This window comes from Malaclemys terrapin, chromosome 3 (assembly GCF_027887155.1).
Source record: "Malaclemys terrapin pileata isolate rMalTer1 chromosome 3, rMalTer1.hap1, whole genome shotgun sequence".
Classification (NCBI taxonomy): domain Eukaryota; kingdom Metazoa; phylum Chordata; order Testudines; family Emydidae; genus Malaclemys; species Malaclemys terrapin.
In genome coordinates, this window is record NC_071507.1 from 141,553,398 (window position 1) to 141,578,264 (window position 24,867).

General features: G+C 43.0%; 1 protein-coding gene across 3 annotated transcripts in view; it reads right to left on the reverse strand.

Annotated features, from left to right (window-relative positions):
* Nucleotides 1-834: 834 nt before the first annotated feature.
* ORC3 (origin recognition complex subunit 3) overlaps nt 835-24,867 on the reverse strand; it is an 83,378-nt gene continuing 59,345 nt past the window's right edge. For 2 of the 3 annotated variants that reach the window (XM_054021403.1, XM_054021405.1), the window contains 7 exons: nt 24,110-24,243; nt 22,067-22,152; nt 20,408-20,505; nt 19,202-19,343; nt 7,757-7,873; nt 7,228-7,307; nt 835-6,152 (listed from right to left, as the gene is read on the reverse strand). In XM_054021403.1, the coding sequence (XP_053877378.1) occupies nt 6,047-6,152; nt 7,228-7,307; nt 7,757-7,873; nt 19,202-19,343; nt 20,408-20,505; nt 22,067-22,152; nt 24,110-24,243 (763 nt within the window). In that variant the 3' untranslated portion in view covers nt 835-6,046. The remainder of the gene's footprint in view (nt 6,153-7,227; nt 7,308-7,756; nt 7,874-19,201; nt 19,344-20,407; nt 20,506-22,066; nt 22,153-24,109; nt 24,244-24,867) is intronic. The other variant, XM_054021404.1, reaches the window with a different exon arrangement.

Here is a 24,867-nt window from a genome sequence, read left to right on the forward strand (position 1 = left end):
AGTGGACAAGGAAGCAAACTCCTCTAGATCCTCCGTTATACTCTGGCCTTTTTCCATCTCGAGGTACAGAGAAAAATACTCAGACCCATTCCTTTCAAAATCCAAAGCAGGAAATATGAACTGACATCTCTAATGTGTCTGCTTGGGACCTGCTTAACCCTTCTCCTACACGCTGACTACTTTAGTGCACTTTTCTGCTGTGGATGTGGGGAAGAGCACTGCTGCATCAGAGTGGAACCTTCACTAAACACTGGTGTCCTAGTATATTTTGTCTCCTGCATTGTTTTTCAGGACATCCCTCCTGCTAAATTGATTAGCTAGGTGGTGTCCACATTGAGTGAATGATAGCGATAAGTGCACTATTTAGTACAAATTTCTTAATATGCTATGGCGATCGGGCATTGTAGAATGGGGCTAAGAGAATCACTAACTCTGGTTGATCTTCCCTTTTATGATAAGCATGAGGGGGAGGATAGTTACTGTAAAGAACACGTGCTGTCACACTACTATAGCTATGCTTATGCTGACCCACAATCCACTACAGCCGTGTGTGTATTCTAAGGGTATGTCTACACTACCCACCAGATCGGCAGGCAGCGATTGATCCAGCGGGGATCGATTTATTGCATCTAGTCTAGACGAGATAAATCGACCCCCGGACCCTCTCCTGTCTACCCCGTACTCCAGCGCTGTGAGAGGCGCAAGCAGAGTCGATGGGGGAGCAGCAGCAGTCGACTCACCGCAGTGAAAACACCACAGCAAGTCGATCGAAGCTGAAGTTGTGTAACTTAGATCAATCTCCCTCCCCTTCTCCCTCCCCCCCCCCCCAGTGTATACCAGGGTTAAGTGTAGCTTGCTTAATGCCAGTTTGAAATTAACCAGATGGATGAGAAAATGCTTATAGTAGATACTTAGCCAAATTCAGGGTGTTTTATACAATTGATAGCATAGGTGTTTAAAAACAAACATTTTTTACTGTCTTATTTATTTAAATTGTCAGTTGTGGGAAATTATTTAATGACATGGTGAGATTCAAAAAGTTAAAGCATAACTGTTAAAACATCTCAAAACAAAATAAGTATCCTTACATCAAACTCAGTTCTCAAGTAGCATTTTTCTTACCTGGCCTAGCTATATTTTCAGTGGGGTGTGTACAGTGAAATTGACATTTAATACATTAATCGTTCCAAGCCTATCTCTAGACTTTGCTGCTGCTATTTTTTTGGTCCCCTTTTCTCCCTGAACTCGGTGCTATTAGCATGTGAAGGCTGTGATGACCTAGGCATGGTGGGCTCTTGCAGTTTGGTTTCACACTTGAGCTTTTCCTTGAAGGAACTGTACAGTCCTCATTTAAAAAGGTGTCAGAGAAAAAATGTGTTACAATTAAGAGCCTCTTATTGGCATTTTCTGTGATTTATCAACTATCACTAAACAAAGGGAAAGCTGCATTTCAGGGGTGGTATTTGTCTTGCCAATTTTCCTCAAGCTATAGTGCTGTAGGGATTTTTAGCCTTCTATAAAGAAATGTTGGAATAATGGGTCATGGTGTATTCTCTTATCACTGCCAATTTTAAATCAGATTGTGTGCTTTTTAAAAGATATGCTGTAGAGATTATTTTGGGGAAGTTCTCCTCTAATCTGTATAACACAAGTCATAGATCAATGATCTCATCTTGGAATCTATATAGTTCTTTGAACACCTTTTTTTGCCCCCTTTTCCTTTCCTTCGAAATCCCATGAAGTGCAAAGCCTGTCTTTCACCTTTCAAAGCGTTTTGGAGTAGGCCAGGGGATGACATGCAGTGTGATGTGGGGAACCTCTTAAAACCGCCATGCTTCTGTAGAAGTGCCTGGGGCAGAATATTCCACTTAGGTGTTATGTAAAATGAGTTCCCTGCAGCTGGATTGTTGGCATTGACTTGTGGTCTGCACTATTATATTTGAGTTATTTATTTTGCCAGTCTTGTGTAGTTGTAGCCTACAATCCAAAAGCAAAAATCAGTTGAATGCAGTGCCCATTTTTTCATTTAATAAAATGACACTAAGGAGCTGGGTTAGCCCATTCAAGCAACCAGTTTATAAACAGCTGTCCATTACTAGGAGCTATAGCATAAGGAAGGAGCAAGCCTGTTCTACCAAATTCTCCCTCCCCCCCCCAACATACAACTGTCATGTAACATTTATGTTCCCCAGCCTCTTTTTCATGTGGTATGAAAGTGAGTGAGTGATTGTTCCAGCCACCAGGGCTGAAAATGTATTGCATTGGCTATAGGCAAGGAGATGGGAATAGCTAATACTGTGATTTTAAAATTTAGGCTGCTAGGAAGGAGATTGAAGTCCACTACCTCCATGGTAGCATTCTCTGAAATGCTTCTAGGAACAGAATTGAAGGGTCTCACTGTGTGGATGAAATGATGGTGTAGGGAGAAGGGGGTTAGATTTATTGGGAACAGGAGAGTCTTTTGGGAAAGGAGGAGCCTATAGGGCAGGATGGAACCAGATTCCTGATGTATAAAATTAAAGTTTACAAAACTCCTTTACAACTAAAGGGCTGGGGGGAAGGTGACAGGTGTGGAGGAGCACATGGTTCAGACAGAGACATCCCTTAGAGGATCTTATCTATTAATGGGAATTCTGTATATCCTGGTGAGGAGAGAAATTGATAAAGTACAGATAGGAACTAAAGAGAAAGTCAAATGAGTCTTACATCACGTAATGGCAGACAGCTAAATTTTATAAGTGCTTGCATACAAATGCATCTGAGTGCCTGGTATTAAGAGGATATTGATATAATAGGCCTCTTCGACTGGGCGGAATGATAACCAATTGGACAGGGCAGTACTATAGTACAAAACATATAGGAATGACAATAGGTCATGCTGCTGGGGAGTAGCATATGTGAAAGTCAAATATAGTAATCTTAAAGGAATTAAACTACCATAGAATCTCTCTGGGTAGAAATTCTATTCTTGAATAAGAATATAGCAATAGGGATATACTACTGACCAAGATGGTGAAATGCTCCAGACAATTAGAGAGGCTATTAAAAGAAAAGTCAGTAATAATGGGGGATTTCAACTATCCCCATAGTGCCTGTGTGTCACCTTAGGATGGGATGCAGAGAGTGTTTCTAAATCCTGTACCATTAAGGAGAGAGGCAATTCTTGATTAGTCCTAAGTGGAGCACAGGATCTGGTTTGAGAGGTAACTAGCTCTAGGTTTTGGCAAGGAAAGAGCAATATCTTAAGTTAAAGTTTTTTTTTAATTATGTATCCACTTGCTCCATACATAGTCTATGCACTCCTGTTTATGTGTACTGTGCAGATGCTTCTAACGTTACCTGAAAGGGCAAATGTAACTGCATATAAATTTGATCATCTGCTACTTTATTTTTCAACTTTGATTGCAGCCTGCACATTTCTATTGGATTGGTCAATTTGATCAGCTTCACATTTAATCAAAATCTGATGCTGATGGGGGTTGGGTCTATTGATTTAAAGATGCTCTGTCCATCTGCTCAGTTTACCTCAGTTGTAAGCATTTTTCCATTTTGTTTATTGGCCCTGTTGAAATTTGCAATCAGCAGCAGCTTCAGCTGCTTAGGTCTTCAACACCTGTTTGCCTTTCCTTGCTTTTGCTTTCTTATGCTGCTCCTTTGCCTTTCTCAATAGTTTGGCCTTAATGTGCAGGAGTTGTACTTCTTTCCTTGATGGGATGCTGCATCTCCTCGCTTATCTAATTCTTGTTCGGCCTCTGCTGATATCAACCTGTGAATGCTGCAGCTTAAATCACATTCTCTGAGCACTGCCCATTTTTTTTCCAGTCCGGTCTCTCATCTTTGCTTCTTGCAGTGCCTCAAATCTGTTCCTTAATTAAAGTTAGAATTTTTCACATTGTTTTGATTTTTAATTTTATATTTTTTTCTTTGCCACTTTCTGTTTAAAGCTGATCTTAACTTTAATTTCAATTTAGCAATGCAACTATTATGGTCACTGCTTACATCTGCTGCTCTATATGCCCTTACATCTTGAACAGATTATTTGAATCTCAAGGTAATGCAGATGTGGTTGATCTGTTTTTGTGTTGCCATCTGGTGAATTACATTTGTGTGTGTCTGAGGGAATATGGCACTTGCAAGAGCTAGGTCATACTTAGCACAGTTCAATAAGCGTCTTGCCATTTTAGTTGATTGTTCCCAATGCAGGCTTTTCCCCAGTTGCTCTTTGCATTGCTTGGTTGTCACCTTCTACTTTAGCATTAAAGTCACCCATCACAAGGAGTAAGTCATGTTCAGGTATTTTGTCGGTCACATTTAGGAGGCAATTACAGTACATAACTCCTCTTTATCCTCATCACCATGTTCCTTTGTCAGATTTATTTTTTTCTGCATATGAGCAAGTGGTTCCTTCAGAAATGCAATTATTTCAGCAAACAAGGCAACCCAGCGTGTTTAGTTCTTTTGGGGAAAAAATAGGATTTTGTCTTTTTGAATAGTATGCATGCAGTTACCAGTCAAAATTTCCACTGGCTGGGCTGGGAAGCATTGGTTGGCCTTTAGGAGTAAATGCACTAACCCTTTAGCTGTGCAGCTCATAGTAACAGTAGTAAGACTCTCTGGCCTGAAGTTTGCACAAACCACATTGAGAATGTATCTGAGTACTTTTGGGGGCTATTTATCAGCTCATCAGAAAAAATATAAACTTGGTCCTTGCTTTGAAGTAGGCTAGTTTGCCCATACGATTCCATACTGAGATCTTCAATCTAACTTAAAAAGTCAAACACTGCACATCAACTATTTATCTTCCTGGGAAGAGAAATCACAATAGATTATTATTATATCAGGACAAACCTGTATTGCAGATTTTTAATGCTGAGAAACAGTGTAGCCTTATTTTAGGCTTCCACATTGTACTTCTAGACTGATGGCACTTTACAAACAATTTACAATCGCTCAGTTTGTGATCTGGAGTGGTTCTGTCTTAATGTCTACACTTCACTAGGCTAGGATAGCCCCCTGATTAAACTTATTTCATTCCTAGCATAGGGCACAAATGGTTTGGAATGTTCCACCCATCACCTAATAGCAGTGGCTGAATAGCTGTCAGTTATGAAATCATGTCAACGGTTACATTAGTCCCACACAGCTGTTTCCCTTACTTGTCCCACTGCACAATGAACAAAAATCTCGTGGGGTGGGGGTGGGGAGGGAGATGAGAAATGATGACCTTGTACTTTAAATGGGTATTTTATTACCTTCCTTCAGCACTCAATTGTGCAATGTTCTCATTTCTCCTAGGTGGATAATGAAATCTGATTAATGTAGGCTAGCTAAAGGAGTATTTTTGAAATAGTCTTATTTAGTGTCCAGCTATGTTATCAAATTGGATTGTAACAATTGTTTTTGTCCCTTTGGGAACACTTTTCCTTCATTTTCTAATACAGAAACCCGGTTTTCTTCTGTTTGTAGACAAGTCTTCCCAGGGTACTATCACCAGGATCGTCAAATAGTTCCACTCAGAGTTGCTGGTACTGCACACCACAAGGGGAGTTCTCAGTGGGTTAGGGTTACAGAGGCTTGTTTAAAATCTCAATGATTTTTTGAAAATATGTAGTATCTGGAGAACATTTCATAACATGACCATTTAAATCCAGATTGTGAGCAAATTACATTCAGGATTACACATTAAAAGAAAATTCAACATGATCTCATTCCAGTCTCCTAGCCTAAACCATACCATACATCACAGAAGATGAAAGCTGGTACAGAACAGTGGTCAGAACTTTGCAAGTTTAAGTGAATATTAAATCATGTACTAAAGCTAACTCCTTGTCCATACAAACATATAGAAAAGAGGTAATACTTTGTTAGCAATTAGAATATAGTTCATAAGAGGTCAAATTTATCCTTAGTTTAACTCCTTTAACATCAGTAGAGTTACATAAAGGATTAATTTGTCCCAAGGGCTACATTGTCCCCCTTAGGCCATAATGAATTTTCATAGGCAGCATGCATACATTGGTTACTCTTTCTTGACTTGTTCTATCATTTAACAGCCTCCCCATGTCAGCCTTGCCACATGATCTGTTTTCTGTTTGCTAGGTTTTATGAACCCTAAAAGTTCCAGTTCTGAAACAGCTCTAATAAAACGAGCGCTGGAAGTTCTGGTAAAGGAAATTAACAAGTATATATGTCATGATTAAAATAATTGAACAAAGTCACCACTTAAATTTCTCTCTAGCATGGGAGGGATTTATTGGTGCATAATAAGCACTGTTTCAAGAAGGTGTGTGCACAGATTGAAATTAATTTAAATCAAGGCAACATGACCTACAGGATAAAGTATCCCTTGCTCTAACCCAGGGGCTCGGGACCCTTCAGGGGATCATGAGGTTATTACATGGGGGGTTGTGAGCTGTCAGCCTCCACTCCAAACTCCGCCTCACCTCCAGCATTTATAAAAGGGGGAAGGGGGGGGTCACACTCAGGGGTTTGCTATATGAAAGGGGTCACCAGTAAAAAAGTTTGAGAACCACTGCTCTAACTCATGCAGCTCCTAGCTGTTTGGGTTGGATATGGTGGTGACTGAGGAGCAAGGGCTACAGACTATTAATTTTGTAAACTCAATATAATATCTGTTTGTACATTCCTGGACGACAAAACTGAAGAATGATGGGCAGAACCCCATCCACCTCACTGAAACCCATCCTCTGGTTACAGAAACAATGCCCCAGCTTTTGACTTCAATTCAGGCATTAATTATTTTTACTTGCATAATAAGTGAGGTGATGCCTTTGATGTGCTTGTTTGTGCCATTCATCTCTCCTCAACACTTAAATATACTTGATTTTAAATGATAGAGGATTTAACTTCCCTAGAAATATTAAATGCAAGTTGACATTTTTGAAGGAAATCTACAATATGCTACAGAATAATGAAACATGGGCATATATTATACTAACAACATTCTGTGGCACTTGGGACCTTACCTTGCCCAACCCTAAAAGAATTAAGGTTTTGGCAAAAAGCGCCATATGACAAATGGTCAACCGTCCTTTTGTATTTTTTTATTATAAGATTGCTTGAAAAGTATTTAGCCCTCTTTCAGTCAGTTCTTGGTGCATGGGGAAGCTGTATTAGTAAAAGCTTTATTCATACCCAAGAAAAAGGCCACTGGCTTGCACATATATAAACATTAAAAAATAAATTCAAGCGAGAAATAAAGGATACTGGATAATTTCATCCACCTGGTCTGTGGCCATTGAATCTGGGTCTGTTCCTTCAACCGCTGTTACCACAGTTGAAAAGGCCTAAAGAGAAAAGCAGGTAAGATATATAACCCCTCCAACCACACACATCTCAGAGACAGTACTTGCATTACACAAGCTTTTCTGTGAACACGAGCATCAGCAAATGTTAAAAGGCTAAAGAGGAAAAAGGTAGCTCTGTAAAGCATAAAATTTGGTTTACTCAACATAAACAAGGTACAAGCAGCAACAGGGATTTTCATTGTTGGGATAGCAATGCTGGTAATAAATGATTCCCAGCACTGGGAGGGGAGGTTGAGTGGGATGGTGATTTGTGGGCCTTACACGTACTTGCAGGGACAGGAGTTAGTGTGGCATGAGAAGACTTCGACTTTCAAAAGTGATGGCATTGAAGAGAAACAAAAACAAAATGAAGAAAAGCATGCAAAAAAAAAATCAGCAAAATCTAGACACTATACACCTATATAATCAATATTTTCATCTTCACATACCTCTAACCAGTCAACAAGATTTATTAATCTGCCGCACTCCAAATGAAGTTTATACACTATGCATATGTCAGGAGCAGTATTAGAAATGCATCCGACGTCGCTTTTCAAAGTTTGATTCTGATAAAAAAAAAAAAAAGAGAAAATGAAGGCAGTAGTTTTCACCACATATTTTATCTTTAAAGATCTCTAGAGTTGAAAGCAAATATGATCAACCCCAGATAACTCAGGAAGTTAGTACTGTCTGTATTTTTTCATATTTATTGTTTGTGCCTCTAGAAGTACGGTGAGTGCAAAAAAAAACAAAAAAAAACCCCAAACCCCAACACAAATCCACTGGTGATATAAGAAATTAAATGATTTATCATCTGGTTTGCAAAAAGAAGTTACTCACTTTGTGCAGTAACAATGGTTCTTTGAAATGTGTCCCTATAGGTGCTCCACTTTAGATGTGCTTGCGTCCCTGCGTTCCTGACTAGAGAACTTCAGTAGCAATGTTCATTAGGCCCGCACATGCGCAGTCTCTCCTCGTGCCCAACCACGAGGCTAGGCAGTGCACATGGGCTAACCTCCCTCAATTCCTTCTCTAACGCAGAGTAATAGAAAAGAACTCCGAAGTAGAGGGGAGGAGGGTTGGGTTGTTGAGCACACATCAGGACACACATCTCGAAGAACCATCATTACTGCACAAGGTGAAATACTTTTTTTTCTTCTTTGAGAAGCGTCCCTATAGGTGCTCCACTGACTCCTGAGCAGTATCCCTATTGGAGGGCTGGGACTTTGGAGTTGGGTCAGTTACAGATGACAATACTGTGGTGCCGAAGATGGCATTGGAGGCAGACTCCCAAGTGATTGCATAATGTTCTGAGAAGGTGTGGACTGATGCCCATATCACTGCTTTACAGATCTCTGATAGGGACATTCTTGAAGAAGGCGATGGATGAGATCGACCTTATGGAGTGCGTGCGAATACTGTATGGCGGGATCATACTGCAAACTTGATAATGTCTAATGTAGTTCGAGACCCATTGGGAGAGTCTCTGGGCTGATATTGCTAACAGTCTTGGACCTTTCTGCAATAGAGAGGAAGAGCTTAGGAGAGTTCTTGAAAATCTTCGTCCTATTCAGGTAAAAGGCAAGGGCTCTCCGGGCATCTAATGTGTGTAATATAGCCTCTCTGTTGTCTCGGTAGAAAGTTTGAAGGTGAATCAATTGATTCATGTGCAATGGAGAGGTTAACTTAGGAACGAATTCTGGATGTGGCCTGAGCATAAGCTTGTCCCGAAAGAATACTGTGTGGGGGATGTGCTATCAGAGCTGCGATTTCTCCTATTCTCCTATCCAGGGTGGTTGCTTACACACCTCAATGAAAATGGCCTTTCTGATAGCAAACAGGTGGCCATGGGTTCGAAGGGAGACCTAGTCAGTCCTTTCAATACCAGGTTTGGGTATCATGTGGGGATAGGAAGTCGGGGCTGTGGGAAAAGGTTTACTATACCCCTGAGGAATCTTGTAGTGGTTAGGTGTGATAGCACTGAGTATCCCTCTACTTGTTGGGGGAAGGCTGCTATAGCCACTATGTGGACTCCAAGAGCTAAGAGACAACCCCAATCTTTTTAGGGTCAGTACATATTCTAGGATCTTTGGAATAGCTGCAGATGTTGGGGAGATTTGTTGGGAAGAACACCAAAACTGGAATCTGGACCATTTTCACAGGCAAGTATGGCGTGTTGAGGACTGTCTATTGTGTAGTAATACCCCTTGTATCTCCTCCAAGCAGGAGTTCTCTAGGTGTTGGAGCCATGAAGGATCTGCGCCTTGAGGCAAAGAATCCCTAGGTTGGGATGTAGAGTGCGTCCTTTGTTTGGCAAGAAGAAGTATGGCGTGCACTGGAGAGAGATCGGCGGGCACACTGTGAGTTATGACAGGTAAGGCCAACAGGTCTGTCTTGGCCACGTAGGAGCAATCAAACGTGTGCTCTCTCTTTTATTTTTAAACAGGACTTTTGACAATGGGGAAAAGGAGGAAAGGCATAGAGAGGGTGAGGAGGAGAGCATTGTCCATGGAGTGTTGTCCTATCCCTATTCTGGAGCAGTAGCATAGGTAAGTGGTGAACTGTTCTGTGGTCGGTGTGCCCCACCGCCTGAAGAGGTCGTGAAGTACAGCTGGTGTATCTCCCACTCATGGTCGTGTGGGAATCTGCGACAGACTGTCCACTATCGAGTTGTGTGCGCCCAGGAGGTAAGCTGCTAACAGGGTGACGCCATGGGAAATATACCAGTTCCATAGTCTCATTGCTTCCGCACAGTGGGAGGGCAACCTGGTTCCCCCTTGTCGACTTATGTAGTATATACATGCCATGTGGTCTGTTAGGAGTCTCGTTTGTGATTCCTTGATCAGTGGGAGGAAATGGGCGTAAGCATTCCTGACCGCCCTGAGCTCTAGGAGGTTGATGTGAAGGAATGTCTCTGTGGATGACCACCTGCCTTGTATTGTGAGGTCGTTTAGATGCACGCACCGCCCTATGAGCGATGCATCAATGGTGAGAAGGAACAACGGGTAGGGAAGTGGTGGCGCGATGGGGTTGTGAAAAGGGAATCCCCCTGCAAATAATGGCTGGGTCTTTCCACCAGTCTAAGGAGATTTTGATCCTGGTGGGTAGTGACAGTTTGTCTAGTCGCTGTTTGGTCCGTAAATTGAGCTGAAGCACATCTGGAGGCATTGCATGTGACGCCTGGCATGTGGTATCATCGCTGTGCCTTCTGCTATATGCCCCAAGAGTTGGAGGCAGTGTCTGGCTGATATTTGTGGGCTCTTCTGAACGGTCTCTATGAGTGTGGCCAAGAAGAGGAATCTGCATTGAGAGAGGAGTGCTCTGGCCTGTAACTAGTTGAGGTCGGCACCTACGAATTCCAGAAGTTGAACTGGAACGAGGGTTGATTTCTAGGCGTTGATCTGTAGGCCCAGTTCTGTGAAAAAGTCTATTGCAGATTTAGTGAGTCAGTAAGCCTCTTGGAGGGACTGAGCTTTGTGGAGGCAATCGTCCAGGTAGGGGTAAATCACAATCCCTTGGGAACGTAAGTGCACGGCCACTACTCAGAGAACCTTGGAGAATACTCTCACAGTAGATGATAGCCCGAAGGGCAGTACTCTGTACTGGTAGTGATCTTGTCCTAGGTTAAATCTAAGGAATTGTCTGTGCGATGGTAGGATTGAGATATGGAAGTAGGTGTCCTGAAGGTAGACGGCTGAAAAACAGTTTCCCTGCTCCAATGCTGGAATAATTGTTGCTAGAGTGACCGTCTTGAATTTTTGAGCTCTGACAAACTTGTTGAGTACTCTGAGATCTAATATGGGTCTCCAACCCCCTTTCCTCTTGGGTATTGGGAAATAACGAGAGTAAAACCCTTTGCCTCATAAATGTTAGGGTACTGGTTCTATGGCTCCTACCTGGAGGAGATGATGATCTCTCTCTTGTTGTAGTAAATTCTTGCAACAAGGGTCCCTGAAGAGGGACAGGGAAGGGGGTTGTGGAGGGAGTTGGGAGGTAAAATGGAGTACCCATTATGAACAATCTCCAAGACCCATTGGTCTGATGTTGTGCATTCTCAGATGGTGGCCAAATGGGTGGAAAGCAGTGGTCAGTTGTAGTGGTTGGGGCAAGTGGTCTATCGTCACATTGACCAACACGTCAAAATTGGTGCTTGGAAGTGGATGGCTGGGATGTGAAAGACTGTGGGACGGACGATTTATGCCCAGTGAACTTAATTTTCTTTCTCTTAGGCTTGTAGTAGCATTGAGTTGGGTATTGGAAAGTACATGGTTTGTACTGTGGCTGAGGACTAAATTTTCTCTTGTCCTGGTGTGTAGATGCCCAGGCCTAGAGAGTAGCCCTAGACTCTTTTAGGGTGTGAAGAGAGGAAAGAGCTCGGTGCCTTCAAAGGGAAGTTCTTTGACAGTTGACTGGACCGCATTAGGGAAGCTCAACAGATGTAGTCAGGGCACACGCCACACAATCATCACCATGGAGATGGACCTGGGGCTGTGTTGGCTGCATCAAGAGCAGATTGTAGTGTTGTCTTGGCCACTAACTGTCCCTCCTGAATGATAGCTATGAATTGGTCACGGTGCATGTCAGGCAGCTGATCAATAAAACTGTTGAGTTTCTAGTAGTTCACATAGTTGTATTTCACAGTTAGGGCTTGGTAATTGGCAATTCGAAAGGCAGAAGAGTAGGCTTTCCTTCCAAAGAGGTCCAAATGCTTCCAATCCTCATTGTAGAGACTGGGCCTCATTTGTGTTGATGGCCATGAGAACTGACAGCATCCACCACTGTGGAGTTGGGTGGAGGGTGGGAGAAGAAGAATTTCATCTCCCTTGCTGGGACATATTTTTTTCCGGCCCGCTTGCATGTAGGCGCCACAGATGCTGGGGTCTGCCATGTGGTTTTTCCTGGATCCAGAAGAGCCTCATTAATAGGGAGGGCTATTTTTTAGGGAGTGGAGTATGTCAAGGAATTTGTGATGGGTGTTATTGATTTCTTCTAATGGTATCTGCAGAGTGTCTGCCACTCTCTTTGCTAGGTCCTGGAAAAGGCAGAAGTCATCAGCCAGGGATGGTGTGGGATGCATGATGGCCTCATATGGGAAGGAGGATATGGTCCTCAGGGTCACCTCTTCCTCAATACCGCCCTCTTGTTCCTCCACATTCTCTTCTGGAGGTTCTGAGGCTCTGGACACTGTAGCCGAGGGGGAGCATCTCCGGTAGGACTAGATGCTTGAGAGGCATGGGCCACTGGCCTGGTGGAGGCATAGAGCCCCGTGGTGGTGCCAACGGATGAGAGCAGGGGCATGTGGCAGGGAAGACTCACGTACCACAAGAAGACTGGTGTGGAGGTCCCAGTACTGAGACAAGGAGACTCCAGTACGTTGGAAATGCAGAGGTCTCTTGAGTGTTGGAATTCCAGTGGTACCGACTGCCTTGGTGTCACTGGCAGTACCAGGGGAATGGAGATCTTGCCCACACTGACCACTCCAGTGCTGAATGGGGCATTGATGACAATGCTGATGGAGTAGCATGTACCGGCAGCATCTTCCTAGTGGAGTGCTGACTCCTGTCCTTGTCCTTTGGTGCTGTTAACTCGGTGCTTGTGCCTATTGGGTTCTTAGGTGTGTCAATTGTATCTGCCATTGCAGATCTCTGTGAGCCATGGATACTGGACTGAGATTGTCTCAGTGCAGATAGTACAGAGGATACTGGAGACTGTTTATGGTTGGCTTGGGGCTCACTATGAGGACTTCTTGCTCTGTTTTTTGATGACTTATGAGAGGGGTCAGTGGCTGATTTCTTCGACCCACAGTCCTTGCAAGTTGAGGGCTGTGGGGAAGAATCACGTCTGCCAGGCGGCTCTTGGTGAGGGTCCGGGGAGGGTTGGAGGACTGTCTCCATGAAGATGATCTTCTGGTCTCAACTCCCTGTCCTTGCAAGACCTGGGCCTGAGTTGCTGGCAGAGACCATACTTCTGTGGAATGTGGCCTTCTCCGAGGTAGCGTATGTACCAGGAGTGCTTGTCTGCTATAGGGATAGCCTCTTTACACGAGAGGCACTTCTGGAAGTCCAGTAAACCAAGCATTATCCTGTTGGGGGAAGGGTCCCCAACAAAAAAAAGGGGGGGGAGAAGCCCCCCCCCTTTTTAGGAAGAAAATAGAAAAGAAGAAAACTACAACTACGACTGGGGAGACTAGCTATAGAAATGTAAGTGAAGGTAATGGTAGTAATGGACGGCCAATAGCTCTGTCTCTAGCTCCAGCAGTTGAGAAGGAACTGAGGGGGGTTAGCCCACGGCACGCTGGCTAGCCTTGTGGCAGGGCACAAGGATAGACAGTGCGTGTGTGGGCGTAATGGACACTGCTATAGAAGTTCTCTGATCAGCAGCTCAGGGACGCAAGCACACCTACAGTGGAGCACCCACAGCAGGTATTTTATTAAGTTTATTCCCCTTCTCTCTTGCTTGTTCTATTTTGTACACCAGAGTAAGGAATATTTAATTCTATAGATCAGATAAGAAATTGATTAACACTTCATCTCTGTCCTCATTATCAAATAAATAAATGTCAGAGTGCTTTTTGCCCTCAGGGAGGGAAGGAATACAAGCATAAATCTGTCTGCATACATTAACAAGTTTACTTGTTTTTCTTATAGTTTTATCTTCAGTGTGTATAAACCATCACCTCTCTCTGGTTTGAAAACCAGTACTTGCAAAGCTGAAGTCTGATTTTCAGAAAGCCATTCCACATGTCAGGAAATCCAAACCGCAGTCAACTAACTAAAGTGTTGTCGAAGTTAAAAAAGGACCTTATTTAAGAAAAAAAATCATCTATGCTATTGTTGCAATCCATAGCACTGTGACATTAGCTCATACATTTATTGATTTTACTTTATCCACATTAACAGGTCAGGAGCTCCCGCTGTGAACAACACCATTGATTCTGCTGCTATCAGCTGCTAATAATGGGGCTAAAACCCATACTTCAACATTTGGTTGCATAATAGGTCAGTTAGAAAATAAGTTTAAAAAATGCCGAACAAGGACACCACCATAAGCAAAGGTTTTTCAATACAGAGGAAAAGATCAGGCAAGGAATTACTTTCATTTCCTGTTTATTACATTTCTAAATTTGCCTTTTACAACTGATTCTTCCAGTTTGTGAGCTTTAGCTTCATGATTGGGTTCAGCAATCCCAGTGCCTATGGGAAGTTCCCTTATAGAGTTTTCAGAAATTCAGTCTAACAGATTTTCAGATTCAATTACACTATGCAAAGAAGACAGAAATTGAAGGGATTAGGTATTATGTCAATTTACCTGACAGTTCAGTACAGATGGTTTCAGTCTAAATAGTGTGTCTATTAACTAATGCAGCTGATGTCTAGATTGATAAATTGTACTGTATCATTGGTGAGCCAGTCAGCAATTCATGAAAATAATGCAATTCATTCCCTATGCTACCATTTTACCAACCAGTAAGACCACTTTGATTTGGTTTGAAATCAAACAGCTGTGTAAAACAGGGCAAGGCCCAATTTCTATAGTGCGGGCATTTGGACTGAATATTGGAAAAAAGGAACTAATCAAGGGAGAATACTATTGATTAGCAATGCATGGTCTATGCCTGAGTTTGGAGAATGACAGCTTGCTTATGATCTTATGGCCAGGTCTTTATAGCATGCCCTGAGGAAGCTGCAGCAGTGCTCATGGAAACCTCAGCTTCCTGAGGTAACAGCAGATAATCTGTCTCTGGCAGGAAATAACTACATACTAAGACTGATAAGCAGGAAGTTGTTCTAGAATGCAATCATTAATGAAAAGGAGGACCTTAAACACCAACTTTACATTTAATTGGCAATTAGTGCTGCTTCCAAGTAAGGAGCATAAACAGATACTCAGGAACAAGTTAAAAACCTGGCTGTGCTCTTTTTTGAGGGGAGCAGATGGAGGAAAAATAAGTTTTTCAGGATCTCTATTTATTCCCTTTATCAAGGGCCTTGTGTCAAAGTATCCCTCCCTCCAAAAAAGGAGAGCTTATGGAATTTTTTGTTTTCTGATGCTCCAAACATCTTGGTGGGATGGGAATTATTACTCAAGTTCTGTGTGAAACTCACCCTCCCTGCAAGATCAAACATGATGCCTCCATGATTCTCTAAGCCCCAGGAATATTTTGGGCTCATATTACCCATATCACACTGACACAAGGCCAAGCAGTTCCTAGCTGTGATATTTTGAATTGCCAGTAGCTGGGTTTCCAAGCAATCCATCAGGACAGAAAAGACAGTTAACTTTTTGAAACTTGTTCTTCAAGATGTATTGCTCATGTCCATTCCATTGTAGGTGTTTGTGCTTGCCCCATACACCGATGCTGGAAGCTTTTCCCCCTCAGTGGTATCCGTATGGGAGTGGCTCTGGTGCCCTCTGGAGTGGGGCGCATAGGCTCCTGGTGAGCCTTGGCATGGTCCTGTGGAACCAGGTGAGAGGGCCCAACCATCGCCTCATCATGCGAAGAAGACGAGGAGGCAGGTACAGGCGGGTCAACCAACTCCACCACTTCTGCCATGGGGGCCTCAGCCAAGACTGGCTGAATCTGGGGAGCCCACTCTGACTCCACATCCGAATCAGGGGGCAGGTGGGAGACTGTCGCCAACCATTTGTCAGATGCCCCTGAGGCCGACCTATGCACCTGCAATGGTTGGGGAAATCCCCAGGGATTCCAGAGTTGCCAGGGGGCAGGCCACTGACCCTGAAGCCACGTTGCCACTTGTGGCCCAGTGGGGAATGCCGGTGCCCCCAATGGGTGGCCCTGGCCAGTGAGCAGGATTTCCTCCTCGCTGTTGGAGCCTGAGGAAGGAGATACATGCCTGGGGGACCAGGACGGTGCCGAGGCTGCCTGTCTACCTCAATCCCATCGGCTCTGGCCCCGGACTGCCGCTGAGGATCTGTATGAGGGTGATGGCACTTGGTGCTGCAATCCCGTGATGGCGTTCGGTAGATAGGCGACGGTACCCTGGTGATCGACGCCTTATGCTTCGCGAGCGATGCCGTTCCGTTGAGCAGGAGCAGGAATGGGAGCGGGTAGACCGATGTGTCAGAGACCATTGATGCGCTTGCAGTGAACTGTTCCGGCATTCCAGCGATGGGCCTTTGGGGACAGGCGTCTCGACCCTCCGAAGTGGTGCCATGAGCTGGGAGAGTGGCTCGGACGCTCCCGGCACCAGGGCTCTGGGGACTGGTGCCACGCCTCTGCGCCTCGAGCCCAAGGAACGCTGCTTGGTTTCCAAGGAACGACACCGGGAACTCTGGCAGGCAAGCCAACTCGCGTCTGTGGGCTCGTGGTGCTGCTCAGGCAAGTGCTGACGGGACTGATGGGGACCATTGGAAAGGTCCCAAGGCAGGTGTATCCCTCAAATGAGGCACCTCCGAGGTGGTGTGGACGGCACCGCGAGGTGCTGTGTGCCTCTGATGCTCCCCAGGGTGGCAAATGGGTCTTGGAGTGGGCTTGACCACTCAGTGGGAGTCGGAGCTCGACCTCTGTCTAGAGGGGAAGAGCTGCCCCTCGTGTGCCTTTGCTCTCCTCCCCTTTATGGGACGTAGGAGAACGTCCCCTCCTGACCTCTCTTTGCTTTTTAGCTGTTACTGGGGATGGGCATTGGTGCTGGTCTGAGGCCGGTGCCGGCAGAATGCTCTGGACCAAGGCCGCAATGCTAGGAGCGGAGTCCGACCTGGTCGGCTCTGAGGCCGGTGTAAGGGCCGACTCCATAAGGAGTGCTTGGAGATGAATGTCCTGCTCCTTTTTGGTCCGCGATCTGAAGCTCTTGCTTGTGAGACACTCGTCTCATGCTTGTGTGATTCTTGTTGCTAACGTGGATTTCCCCTAAGCAATTCAAACAGCTTCTACAGGGATCACTGACTGGCAGGGATTTCTTGCAACAGTCACAAGGTTTGAAGCCTGGGGACTGGGGCATGCCCCGTCCCTAGGCTAAGTCCCATTCAGGACTAAAACTAAGTCTACACTAAGTAGGGTTGCCAACTTTGGTTGGACGTATTCCTGGAGGTTTCATCAGATGACAATCTTTAATTAAAGATTAATCTTTAATTCCTGGATACTCCAGGACAATCCGGGAAGGTTGGCAACCCTAACACTAAGGGAACTATAAAACTAACAAGTTTCTAACAACTATATACAGAAAGTTCACAACTAGTTGAGAGGAGCAAGCTTGCCGAGGCAAGAAGACATTTCAGCGCCGTCACTGGCAGTAAGAAGCAACTGAGGGTTGCGGGGAGCGGGCTTCACCCCTTATACCGGTGCATACACGTGCCACGTCACAGGGTGCCAGAGCCGGTCCCCTACAGATTCCACTCAGGGAAAAACTTCTGGCACCAGTGCATGTGGCAAGCACACACGCCTACAATGGAATGGACATGAGCAAGCACTCGAAGAAGAATTACAGTTCTTTTGTACACATTTCTGTCAGGCTAAATACCAACCCAGTTCACATTTTGCTGAGGTAAAAGCTGGGTTAGAGTCCCATGAGAAATGGCATCATATCATTAATCACTTGCTGGTACCTTACAGTGGCAGATTCTTTCCTGCCTGCACCTTTTTGGTAGGAACAGCTCTGGATAGCTAGATCTTTATCAGAGAACTTTTGCTCCAGTTGTAGCCCATGAAAGTACAAACTCTGCAGAATTTATAGACACTGTTGGGGAAATTATATCTTCAATTCAAACAGATTAAAATAGTAGTAATTACTGGCTGTGGCAGTGTCTCCTACTAGACACTGAGTTAGATACCGAACAAGCATAAGAAATGCATCAAAAATGCAAAGAACAAATGTGTAAAGATAGAGGTCTTTTATATTTCTGTAAATTTAATTAAGAGAATATTCATTAAGCACATTAGGAGAGCCAGCTAAATCCAGTTTCTAATCTAAATCTTTTTTGTTTTTATAACCAGATAAAATTGTAAAGAGTCAGATAAATAAGCACACAGACAAACAAACCCAACACAGACTGGATCACAGAATTCAAACACTTATCCAGTTTGGTTTGGGTTTGACTCAGGCAGCAAGCATGCAAACATCCATGAATGGCAATAATCTCATTTTTCCACATAATGGCCACATTTTTAAAGGGAAAAAACTAGGACACGGGGATGGTTTGGATGGGCATCCGGGAACTGTGCATGAGAGTGGGAAAGAGAAAAGAATGCCCACTCCTGCCTCTCTCCCACCCACCCCTTCTCCTTCCCTACCACCCTGTGGCTTTGACTATGTGCAGGGGGGCTGGTTTCATTCAAGAGCTCACGGGGAGGTGGTATGCGGATCTCTGAAGGTCTGGAACAAGAAGGGGCAGGGCATCACTATGTTATAGGTATGAAAAGGAGGGAGTCTTTTAGATACTTTTGAATACAGCCAGTCTGTCCTTAATTTCAGCAGTTCAGCTGACCAGCAGCTCCATCAGGCAGCCAATCTACATGAGTTTACAAAGACACAGGACAAAACACTATTTTTGTAAAGTGAACAGGGCCTCTGGGACCAGGTTTGGTAACTGGAGGACTCTCTTTTCAGGGACACAGTCACCCAGTCAAAGTGGAAGGTGAGAAAGTCTTTCTGCTTATCTCTGTAGAGAAGGCAGTTAAAAATGAGTCTCTGGAAACTGCCTTCCCGTCCAAAACTCTTAATGAAGCAGCATCAGCTTTTTCCTGAATCAGGCAGATTCTCTGGCTCTCAGCCAGTTCCCCAGCTGCTTCCTAAAGAGCCACTTGCTTGTTCCTTGTGACAGACCCTACTGTGTTATGAAATAGCAACATTAAAATACACACATTAGCCTCACACAAACCATGCACGAATTACACACAGAACTATGAACAAGTCACACAGTTGTTGTCCATTTCTTACTTTCAGGTAGCAATAAGGGTTGTTCAGAGCTGTGTGAAGAGCAATCCGTGGGGCAGCATTCAAATGCTCACGGAGGGTGTTAGCTGTGTTGAAATACACCACTTCGTTCAGGGTCTGCATCTCTGCAGGAGCAAGGTAACTTCTAAAAGAACAACATGGGATGTATGAAAAAGACAGCTCTTCAACTGAAAGGACACCATGAAACCACACTGAAAGCTAAGCTTTCACAGAGATAGCAAGAATGTGCATTTCACAACAGGCATGGGCAGAAAACCTCTGAAAAATAAGATACCCCCAATACCTAGAAACAACTTCAAATAAAATGAGAATTTTAGGAATTATCAACCCAGCTTCCCACTTCAAACATTTCTTAATTAAAATCCTACCTACATCCGGGGCAAATTCACCCAACAATGCAGGCAATACCCAGAATGCTGACACCAGTCATCTGCCTTGCTCATTACTCCTACACCACCCATCCAATCTTTAAATCCCTTCACAGGCTTGCTCTCACCTTTGTTTTCAAATTCAAGCTTCTTGTCTTGGCCTACGTAGCTCTGCACAATCTAGCTCCTGCCAATTTCTCTGCCCTAGTCCCTATTTGCTCCACACTTTTGATCCTTCCCTCTACTGAAGCTGCACAACTAACAGCTGCCTTCATAGCCTTCTCCAACCCTTGTCTCCACACTTTCTTCCTTGTGGATGCTTACACTTGGAACTGCCTCCACGAGCCCATCTGCCATGCCTTGCATTAGCCAAAATAGAAATGGGTATCACAACCCTAGCCTATACAATGCAGAAAAGAAATAATGGATAGACCAATACTGATTATGGTGTGGGCCATTTTGACCTTGTATTGTCAACTGCCATATTTTTCTTCATCTTCTGCAGCAGCAGGAATGAGTTGCGCAATGTATGTTTCAGACTCCTTACAGCATTCTATGGAAAAGAGGCATTTTCAGAGCCCTCATCCAGACATAGATGGCCGCAAGGACACCCAACAGCAACATTTCACGGAAATAAAAAGAGTGGCGAGGACGTGTCTCATATTGCAGGACTACAGCTGTGATTCTGATAGCAGTTTCTCCCAAGTCTGAACTGTTTGGTAAACTGTCGTTCTGTGTGTGCGTGCATGTATATATTTTTCTATGGTATCTTATGATACTGTATCAACTATTAAAGGGTCCAAAGAACAGGAAAGCTCACCTTACCAGGCTGTCTATAAAGTCAACCACTTCGAACCGGAGCATTTCAAACTTAGTTAGTTTCTTAGATCTTTTTGATTCTTTCAACTCCAGCAAAGTCTATAAAAGACAGAAAATGCACAGCCCAGTCATTTTGGATGGCAAACCCATTTATCTAGAGTGATGCTGACAGGATTATTGCATTTTAGAAATCAAGACATGAAAAATGATTGCCATGACACTCCTAGGTAACACATACTAATCTAAACGGAAATAAAGTTAGACTGACAATACTGTGTTCCCTGTTTGTATGCTATCTTACAAAAGGTATACAAGTATCTGGCTGCTTAAGAAGGGAAATAAATGTTTTCATTGTGAGAGTCTGTTTTACTAATACAGAGCTAACACTAATCCTGACATTAGTGTCCTGAGGCTAGGACAAGAAAATTTCAGATTGCTTTTTCTCCATTCCTAAAATTAACATACATTATGGTGTTATAAAAGGAAAAGGAGAGTTCTCTCTTGGTCGGAGCCAGGGACAGAGACACAGGGAATTTGGATTCTCGCCCCAGCTCTGCTTCCGATTTGCTATGCGACTTTGAACAAGTCACTTGGCCTTCCAGGGCCTCAGTTTCCACATTCACAAAATGGGGATAATAATATGAACCTATCTCACAGGGAGGATGTGCAGATTAAAAGTCTGTAAAGTTCTCAGATGCATGATGCAAGGTGGTATCAAAATGCTAACTGGCATTATTATATGAATTTGTTAGATGCAATGAAGTCTGACTCAACATGTGCAGTTAAAAATATAAATGAAAGCACCTTTAGTGCTGAAATAGGTATTGATGTACCACTTGCTGTCAATTTAGCTACAACAAAATAACGGTGGAGAGAGATGTTGAACTAAACATTCATACACATTGCACTTCATACACCCCTTGTTTTCATAGGCTGCTACCAGGCTTGAAAAACCAACTTGCCTAGGGCAACTAGAAATTTTAGTCAGAGTAAGGCTGGAGAGCTTCTGGCTCCTTCCTTGCAGTGCTGCTTGCCCTTTTACTCGGGGGGAAGGGGAGTCAGAGCCAATCAAATGCTACCATTCTTTTTTTTAAGACTGGGGTGGAAGGAAATGAGAAACCCCGGCTGCTTCTCCTCTAAGAAGAAAGGGGTAGAATTGGGAGCAGATAATCCAGATGTAGGAGAAGAAACCTGGAGGCTGAAGCTCTCTGCATGTTAAGGAAGGCAACAGTAGTATCTGCAAGGAAGCTCTACAAAGAGGTAGAGGGTTAGGATCAGAATTGATTGATAGGTAGGGGAAGGGGAAGGAGGTGGAGTAGAAAAGTGTATAAAAGTGATTTATTCTTTGTGTGGGGAAATCTACTTACTGGAGGACTGTCAACACATGCCAATGTATTAAATATGCATGGGACTGCGGTGCTGCAGGCTTTTTTATCAAGGCCAGTATGCTTAGTCAGAAAGGCAGGAGTCATGGAAATTCTTCAAGCCGGTGGCTTCTTATCTGACATTTAGGTTGGGCAGGATGTTAAATTTTCAAGTCACTCACAGAACATGATTTGCTCATAGCTAGGGTGTGCAGGGCAGATCTAATCAGGAATAATTAACAGCTTGAAAAAAATAAATCTTGAAACTAGTTTGTAGAAAGTAAAACTGGCCTGACCTTCTGAAGGTGATAGAGGTCTGTCTTCTTCTGGAGTTCCTTTTGTGACGACACAGACACATCTTGTACCTCATTGGTTTCTGCTACTGGAACAAAACCAGTGTTCAACACATGGCATAAACTTTTTCTAATATCTAGAGAAACTCGGTGACCCAGGCGAAATTGAGACAGGGTCAATGATACTCTTTCATGTTAGATGAGGACCGAAGTCCAGTTAGCTATTACATTTTTCCCCTGGCAAACAAAGGTCAACAACACTTCACTGTGTAATTTATATTGTGAACAGTTATTCAAAAACAGGAAATTCAGCCCTGTGCAGAGGGCCAGCACAAGGCCTATGCACCACTTACATTTCACTTAAAACTTCTGGACCATATCCTCAACAGGTATAAATTGGCAAAGCTCCACTGATCTCAATGAAGCAGCCACTTAATGAGCTTTTAAAACTCCTCACATTGTAAATTTACATTTTTCCCATGCAAAATTTTTAAAGAGAAAATAGATTCTCATCTGCCATTCCCAAACTCCGTAACCTGGATTTACTGAAGTGAGAGCAAAGTGAAAAATAGAATATACTGAAGCATTTGACTGACCAGTTTTATCTTAATTTTAACCTATGCCTGAATTTGCTTTCAGAACCTTGTAGTTTGTATATCAATAATTGCATCAATAATTAGCAACTTTGCTTTAAAAAACATCCTGATTCTCTGGTGGTGGGCTAAGTTTCAATTTTGATTAATTTTAAAACAAACAATTCCTATCACAGTAACAACTAATAATATTCAAAGCAACAGACTGTTAGGTTACTTGCATTGCTTATGGGGTTGTCACCTGTAGGTCACAGGTTTAAGTCTGGCTCAGGTCAGTGGTGAAGTATGATAGCTGTTTGGTGGATTACATGAAATGAGTTGGTAGTTGGAGTCCAATTTTAGTGGACAGGTGTCAACATCTTAAAATCCATCATCACAGTTTTCTGTCAGCATCAACAAAGGCCAAAGATTCAATAAGCATGGAGACTATACTGCCCCCTCACCCTAGAAGTCGTTTGTCAAAATCAGGGTGAGGTACATTAATGAGCACAGGGAAGATTGTAGATGTGCTGCCTATTTTCAGTGATGTCAAATCCTGCAACTTTATCATTACTCTTGTGATCTTGGAAGTCTTTCTTAAAACCTAATTTCCTGAAGACAACTGTTATGGGATAATGTCAGCTTTAATTTACAAATAAATAAGTAAGCTTCTAGCCCTCACAGTTGCAGACAAAAGCCTGAAAACATGAAGAGAGCGTACTGAAGGCTCTGAAACTAAAGGCAAACAAAAACAAAAAGTCCAAATGTATTAATATTTTTTTTAAATCTCAATTTTTAAGCCACTCATGATTTTTGAATGCTTGAGATTGGCTATACTCTATGCTGTGGTTACAAAGAGGCTGTTAATACAGGACCTTTCACTTTTTCTCTTGGGCTGCACTGCTGAACTCTACAGGTTGCCACTGGCCATTACCACTGCAATCAGGCCACCCTGACCAGAACAATCCATCTCTTATTTGGATCTGACTGACTTAATTTGCACATTTTTATTAGTTGGCATGGTAATGAGCCCAAATGTATGTGTAAAGGAGTTTGCTACTATTAATTTTTCAAATTTTGACTTATTCATGACATGTTTTTGAAAGTTTTAAAGCACTTGATGAAAAACATCAAAAAAATATATATTAGATGTCATTTATCATCAACCTCCTTTGATCTGTCCAGTTCCTTGTCTCACACCACACTTCCATTTTACAAATGATGGGCCCCGTCAGCTGTAATACAAATATCGACAATCCCTATTTTGCATGTCAATCATTTTTGAAAAGATGTACTCCATGTCAAAAACACTTGCCATATTAATATTCTTATTTGGAGAAATTTTGGGGTTTGATCTCAAAATACCATGAGACATCAGCAGGGCCAGTGAATTTCATCAGAATGTAGATTCTCTGAGGCCATTTTATAGCAGATTATTGATGCCAAACAATTTGGCAATAGGTTACATGCTCACCTTCCAGATTTTGAAATCGTGCCAGGAACTCCTCCAGTTTTTCTACCGTGTTGCTAAACTGTTTTCCAGAAGACGATATAAAAATCTCCACACATTTTTGAAGTATGGCCACCAACTCATCCTTAGCCAACATCCTGAAAAACAGAATCAAATAGCTAATGATGTAATATAACCAGCAAACAAGAAAAGCATTTGCTGAAGTACTTTATTTTCTACTCATCTGAAAAAAGAAAAGAAAGAAAGAAATCCCCAAGTTCTGTAATTTAAAGCTGCCAGTTTTCTTGTAAAGTTGATTTTCTAAAGAATAAACTAAGGCTGTTTAGCTTTTATATCCAAAGCTCAGTATTTAAAAAGGGCTGAAGTATTGACTGAGCTAGAAGAAGATATCCTTCAATTTCCCCCTAGAATAGGTGGTGAATAGTTTCTTCAGAGTACCCAGTCTATGACATCATCTAGAGCTGGAAGCACCTTCGTATGCCTTCCCTCTAGGATCTGATTTAGAGGTGGGAACTTGGACTTAAAGCTTGACAGGGGTTCATGATTCATGCCAAACAAGGTGTGTGAATTATATAAACCAGAATAGCCTCACCTGGCATTTCAACATCACAAAACTCATTACATTCTGGGATCCAGAATGAACTTGAAACACAGTGAAAGTTAATGATTCAGGTATTTAATTAATATAAAACCATCACCGCTTTGTATTTATACAGCACTTATGTAGATCCCAGCATTTTATAAAGATGACTAAGGATTGC